The sequence below is a fragment of the Elephantulus edwardii genome, unplaced genomic scaffold (assembly GCF_000299155.1).
Source record: "Elephantulus edwardii isolate Elephantulus edwardi_28Jun2011 unplaced genomic scaffold, EleEdw1.0 scaffold00193, whole genome shotgun sequence".
NCBI classification, from domain to species: Eukaryota; Metazoa; Chordata; class Mammalia; order Macroscelidea; family Macroscelididae; genus Elephantulus; species Elephantulus edwardii.
This window is the reverse complement of record NW_006399943.1, coordinates 4,318,913-4,325,048: the sequence shown is the minus strand read 5'-3', so window position 1 is coordinate 4,325,048 and position 6,136 is coordinate 4,318,913. Positions and strand designations below refer to the sequence as shown.

The following is a 6,136-nucleotide window of genomic DNA, read 5'->3' as shown; positions in this document are numbered from 1 at the left end:
GTCACCTGGGACCATGTCAGCCCAGCGCCGGGGTCACCTGGGACATGTGAGCCCAGAGTCACCTGGGACCATGTCAGCCCAGTGCCGGGGTCACCTGGGACCACGTCAACCCAGGGTCACCTGAGGCCAATGTAGCCCAGGATCACCTGAAACTCTACCAGTCTAGTCCTGAGAAAAGGGGGGTGGGCATCAGAGTCACCTGAAGTCTTGTCAGTTCTTGACTCAGAGTCACCTGAGACTCCATCAACCAAGACCTAGACATCGTCATCACCTGGAGCCCAGTCAGCCCAAGAATCTGGGGTCAGGGTCGCCTTTAACTGAGGAGTTGAGGTGGGCTGAGCCCTTTGGATGTGAGTGATAGGCACCGGGGCCTCTCAGCTCCCCAATGTGGGGACCAAGGTTTTTCTCGATCTTGTCATACTCTGAAGAGCAGTTTCCTGGGTGCCCTGAGCCTCTCCACTCCCTGGACACAGGGGTCAGGTCCCCTCGGCCCTGTCAGCTTCAGACACTGCCCAGGACCCCTGCTGGCCTTTGGGGTCTGGCCTTTCCCTGACAGGTGGCTCAGGTCGAGACCCTCCACTGCCCTGTGGCCTGGGTGGGTGAGCAGGCTACTGCAGTAGTATGGATGTCAGTCAGCAGTTGTTTGGACTGGGCACCGAGAAAGGACAGGTCCTGAGCCTCTCTGCGCCTCAGTTTCTCCCTCTGTGAGGAGGGCTCTGTGAGGTGACTGAAGGGAGGGTCAGCTGTGTGCTGAGGACTTCATGGGGTGCAGCAGTGGCCTGAGGTTGGACTTGGGCTTCAATCCCAGGCAGAATCTGAATGTGACACTTGAGACCACTGTCCTCACTATGCCCTGATGGTGACTGGGTGCTCCGGAGTGGCTGAGTGGCCCAGCTTTGTACGCTGTCCTGGCGGAGGCTGGCAGTGATGGGCTTTATGAGGTCGTGTTGGTGGGGGAGGTGGTGGGAGACGCCTCATCCCTTGGGGGCCAGAACAGGTGTCCAAGAAGAGGCCTGGGGCTTTGGCACCGGCATGAAGCCTCAGTGTGGAGCCATGTAGCTTCCCAGAAGCCCAGGGCCAGCCGGGTCCAGGCAGTTTCTGGGGTTTTGTGTGGTCTCTCCATCTCTCTGCCTCTCCTGCTCAGCTTACCTGCCCTAAGCGGCCTTGTTCTCCGGCACCCTCTAGAGACTGACATGGTTATTCCCGTTCCTGGGCCGCCTCTAACTCCACTCTCCCAGAGGACGTGTTGGTTCCAATTTTCAGAATGCACATGGTCTTGTGTCCATGGCTGGCCCTGGTGCCCTTCCCCGGCAAGCACCCGTTCCCGTAGGGCAGTGGGGACATCAGAGCCCTGGCTGGCAGCCGGCGGCACGGGACCTCAAGCATCTTCATCCTTGGAGTGAAGACTGGGTTCCCAACGCAGACCTTGAGCACAAGGACACTGTCCCCCAGGGTGTGGCTTGCAGGACTCAGTCGGGAAAGGGCAGTATCCTCTCCTGGGCCTTCCTGGACAAGCATTGGGGCCTGGGGCAGGCCTCGGTTTTCCCACCTGTGAGATGGAGTCACAGCTAGAGTGCTGTGAGGGTTGAGTCTAAGCAGAAGGCTTACCAAGGAGGCAGGAAGCCACGCAGTGTGTGGCGTGAGGCAGAGCTGGGCAGGAGCTGCCCCACAGTGGTAGGGCAAACCGGTCAGCCGCTGAGGGCATGGAGTGCTGACAACAGCCGAACAGGTCGTGGGGCTCTGCTGGATAGTACCTACTCCTGTCCCGAGAGGCCGGAGCTTGCAGGCCTCATGGGACAATTATAGTCTAATGAGCCTCCAGGAAGCAGCTGCTCATGTGGGACCTCTGGGCCAGCCCTGTGGACCATACTCCACTTTCCCAAGGGCACACACCACCGCCACTCGGGGACGGCGCCTCCACACCAAAGCTGCCTGCTCTCCCTGCCTGGGCCAGCCCCACCTGGGCCTTTTTGGACCCCTACCTGGGACTAATGTCTCCCCCCACAGCTCCAAAGCCTTCTGACTTTCCAGTACCTGAAATCCCCCTCTGGCCCAGCTTCTCAGCCCAGAAGTGGGCCAGCAGGCTGGTCTCCTCACAGACCAGAACCCTGGAAGCCCCTTATCTCAGTCCAAGCTGACCATGGGCCAGCCCCACCCTGTCCAATGGTGGTCCACCCATGAACAGTGGGGGCTGAGTGGACACATGGCCTGTCCTCTGCGATTGAGGTGGGGATACTGGGCTAGCGTCATGCTGCATTTACTTCTCAGATTTAGTTTCTTTCCAGTGGCTCTTGTCACCCATGCCATGTAAGAGAAGGGTTCTGTTAAAACTCAGTGCAGGGGGTTTCTTCAGAAGTGAGAGGCCTCCAGAAATAGGGCCATCATCATGGGAAGGGCACCCTTCCCCTAGAACGTTGCCCGACATGGAACAAGCCTGACAGGCCCCCTTCCTGGGTAGAGCAGGTCAGGGGCTCCGCTGCACCGTCTCTGGCCGTAAGACGTCCCTGACCAGCTCTCTGTGCGCACCTTCACAGACGGCGCGTCACCTCCCAGCGCTGCTCCCTGGAGTTCCTGGAGGACGTGGTGGGGTGTGCCTCCATGCACAGGTGCCTGCCTGCCAGCCCAGCTTGCCCACTGCATCCGTGTCCACCACCCCTGCATGTCCACATCCCATGCATGTCCACCACCCCATGCATGCCCACCACCCCTGCATGTCCACATCCCATGCATTTCTACCACTGCCATGCATGTCCACCACCCTGGCATGTCTAGCACTGCATGCATGTCCACCACCCCTGCATGTCCACCACCCCTAGCCTATACACCCACTTCAGTGTCCACCTCCCACACATGTCCACTGCCCTGCCCACCTGCATCTATGTCCTCTGTTCCATGTATGCCAGAATCTTCATCCACTGCCCCCTGTGGATGCCCCCGTCAGTGTCTACCACACATATACACCCACATCAGCATACACCATCCCCATGCATGCACAAGTCCATGTCCATGACTCCCGTGCACATCCAAGTCTGCATCTGCTGCCCTCTGAATGGCCACTGCCCTGTGCATGTCCAGCCTGCATCTGTCTGCACTTGCATCCTCAGGGCCACCATCCCAAGGCCACATATGCCCGTCCTGCACTGCCCCCTGGTGGCTGGGCGAGCCTGGGCAGGAGGGGTGACTTGTGTTTCCTTTGCAGAACCAAGCACATATCTGGGTCCCCGAGACACAAAGGCTTGAAGAAGACACATTTCATCAAGAACATGCGGCAATATGACACGAAGAGTAGCAGGTAGCTCCAGGCGGCACCAGGCAGATGGGCTTGGGGGGCATTGGGGCGGCACCCAGCAGCAAGCTGGGTCCGTGGTGCCTGGCACCTGGGGGTTGGAGGACAAGGCTGTGCTCCCAGGAGTCAGGCACGCCATGCCCACACAGACTCCTGCCATGGGCCATCTCTATGCCTCTCCCAAGTCCACATCTGCTCTCTAGTTGGCACAATACCCCAGGTCCAAGGTGCCCCTCTCCCAGGACCCAGTGTGTCCTGAAGGACTCTGCCACATGCAGACAGGCTCAGTGATGACTTGTGTCCAGAAGAGGAGCCTTGATGGTCCTTTTGCCCCTGCCCCTTCTCCTGGGCCACCCTGTAGACCACTCAGGGAGGTATTGAATCTGGACAGGCCCCTCCTCTACTTCCATGTGGGCACATGAACTCCTGGAGCTGCCCTGGTCCTATGCCCTCCACCTGTCTACTCACTGAACCTGGGCCCTGAGAAACCAGCCCAGCCCTTAGGCCGTGGACCAAGAAGATTCATTCCTGGGGGCCATGTGTAGCGGACCATGTGGACTGTCACCCTCCCTGCTCAGGCCCTGACCCACACCTCCAGGTCACAGCTTGACAGCCCAGCTCCAGACCCCTCCCACCAGCGTCCCTCAGACCTGGGTGTCTGAAGAGTGAGTGGTCTGTGTGCTGTCATACACCCACCCACTCGCCCATCGTGACCTCCTGTGCCCACAGGATTGTGCTCATCTGTGCCAAGCGGTCCCTGTGTGCGGCGTTTTCTGTCCTGCCCTACGGAGAGGGCCTGCGGGTCAGGTGTGTGAGGTACCTGAGCTGCATGTGGTATGCCACGGGGACAGCACAGATGGTGTGGGGCTGTTGGGCTGGACGGTGCTTGACTTCTCCCAGGAAGGAGGTGCCGTGTGGGGACGTCCCGCCCGTGAGGCCGGCACACAGGCTACACAGGAAGGAAGTGTTGTTGGTGGTGATGTGGCTGTGGTCAGTACCCAGCATGTCCCATCTTTTGGTGAGAGTGTGTAGCCAGTTTCCGGGGCCTGCACAGAACTGCTTGAGCCTCACTTCTCTACATCCAGGTGTCCAGGCTGCCAGCAGCAGGTTCTGCCCTGGCTGCAGCGGCCTCAAGGAGTGGGGCACACAACGGTGACTCCCCTCCCCAGTGGTGTCCTGACAGGAACAGCACAGCTGGACACCACTCGACCCACAGGCTCAGGGGATATGCAGGTAGAGAGTAGGCAGCCCCATGTGTCGACTCCAGACCCCAGATGTTCCTATCCTGCAGTGACCTGAGGGCCGATGGCCTGAAGCAGAGGCACCCGTCAGGCGGCGTCTCTGTGTCTTCCGAGATGGTCTTTGAACTAGAAGGCGTGGAGCTGGGCGCGGATGGCAAGGTGAGTCCCATCAGCGGCCATCTCGTCTGTTTATGGCGAGCGCACCACACCGAGGTGTGGGAATTGAGGGGTGTGAGCTACCTGCTGCTCCATGAAGTGGCCATGTGAGTGGGCGTGGCCACACAGGGACCCTGGCCGGCAGGGTTACAGGCCTCCCTGGTGGGAGCTGCTGCTCTGCTGCAGAGCCCAGTAAGGATAGCCAGGGCAGCATTCTGGAATGTTCTTGGCACAAGGTAATGCTGGCATCAAGATTCTACGCAGCACAGTGCTCAAGGCTGCCTGGAGATTCCTAGGGGTGTGCGTCAGAGCTTGCTGTGGTCCTGATGGGGACAAGTCAGCATAGCCCCTTGTTACCTCTGCTTCCAGGATTGTGTACCCCAGAGCAGGGCTGTGGTCCTGATGGGGGGTGGCAGGGGACACAGTGACTCGTGGGGCCTGCATCCCGCATCCCACATTGTCCTCATGATCTCTGACAGACTGAGCCCACCTCTGCTCCCAGGGCGAGCCTGATGCAGCTCCCTCTCCAGGTCGTGTCTTACGCCAAGTTCCTGTACCCCACCAATGCCCTGGTCACACCCAAGAATGATGGCTATGGCCCAGCAGCCCAGCCTCGGCCCAGCATCCCCCGGGCTCTGCCAGGGTCCAGATACAAGCCTGGCCCCATCAAGTCCGTACCAGCAGGCACAGAACTAGGTACTGCATGGAGTCTGATGGGTGTGGGGGCAGAGGATGGTCCCCAGGCCAGGAGAGCCTGGTGTCTGGGACAGAGTCGGGAACATCGTGCTGTCCATGAGCTCAGTGGCCGGGCAAGCCCAAGGACCACTCTGGAAGACAGCCCTCAGCCTGCCGCCCTGGCTGCTCTGCACCCTCGGTGCCCTGGAGCCTTGACATGCTTCCCACCCACCCTCCTCCGGAGGTTTTGATGTGCAAAACTGGGGGACCAGACCCTAGTTTCTGATGGGTTCAGGACTGCCCTCTGCCTCCAGGGAGCGATGTGAGTGATGCCCTTGAGTACAACCCCAACCTCCTGGATGACCCTCAGTGGCCTTGCGGCAAGCACAAGCGTGTCCTCATCTTCGCATCCTACATGGTGAGCACCAGCCTGAGGCCAGGGCAGTGGACGGGTCGTGGGCAGGGGCCCAGGAACCCCGGCAGCCAGTGGTTACCAGAAGGCGCCCATCCTCGGTGCCCACAAGGCTGCAGGGGGACAGGCCTGTGCCGGCCAGATTGGCCCTGCCCCCACATGCCCGCTGCGAGGCACAGATGCTGTGGAGGCAGAGGAAGGGCCAGCCCACACGTGCTCTGTTGCAGACCACAGTCATAGAGTACGTGAAGCCCTCAGACCTCAAAAAGGACATGAACGAGACCTTCAGAGAGAAGTTCCCCCACGTCAAGCTCACGCTGAGCAAAATCCGGAGGTTGGAAAGAGGGGAAAGTGGGGAGGGGGGAG

At 60.1% G+C, this 6,136-nt stretch overlaps 1 protein-coding gene across 1 annotated transcript in view; it reads left to right on the top strand.

Annotated features, from left to right (window-relative positions):
* The window catches only part of CABLES2 (Cdk5 and Abl enzyme substrate 2), an 8,176-nt gene that overhangs the window by 1,249 nt on the left and 791 nt on the right, over window positions 1-6,136 (top strand). The window contains exons 3-9 of the mRNA XM_006896936.1: window positions 2,535-2,606; window positions 3,200-3,292; window positions 4,016-4,093; window positions 4,578-4,686; window positions 5,214-5,379; window positions 5,673-5,776; window positions 5,998-6,104. Coding sequence (XP_006896998.1) covers window positions 2,535-2,606; window positions 3,200-3,292; window positions 4,016-4,093; window positions 4,578-4,686; window positions 5,214-5,379; window positions 5,673-5,776; window positions 5,998-6,104 — 729 coding nt within the window. The remainder of the gene's footprint in view (window positions 1-2,534; window positions 2,607-3,199; window positions 3,293-4,015; window positions 4,094-4,577; window positions 4,687-5,213; window positions 5,380-5,672; window positions 5,777-5,997; window positions 6,105-6,136) is intronic.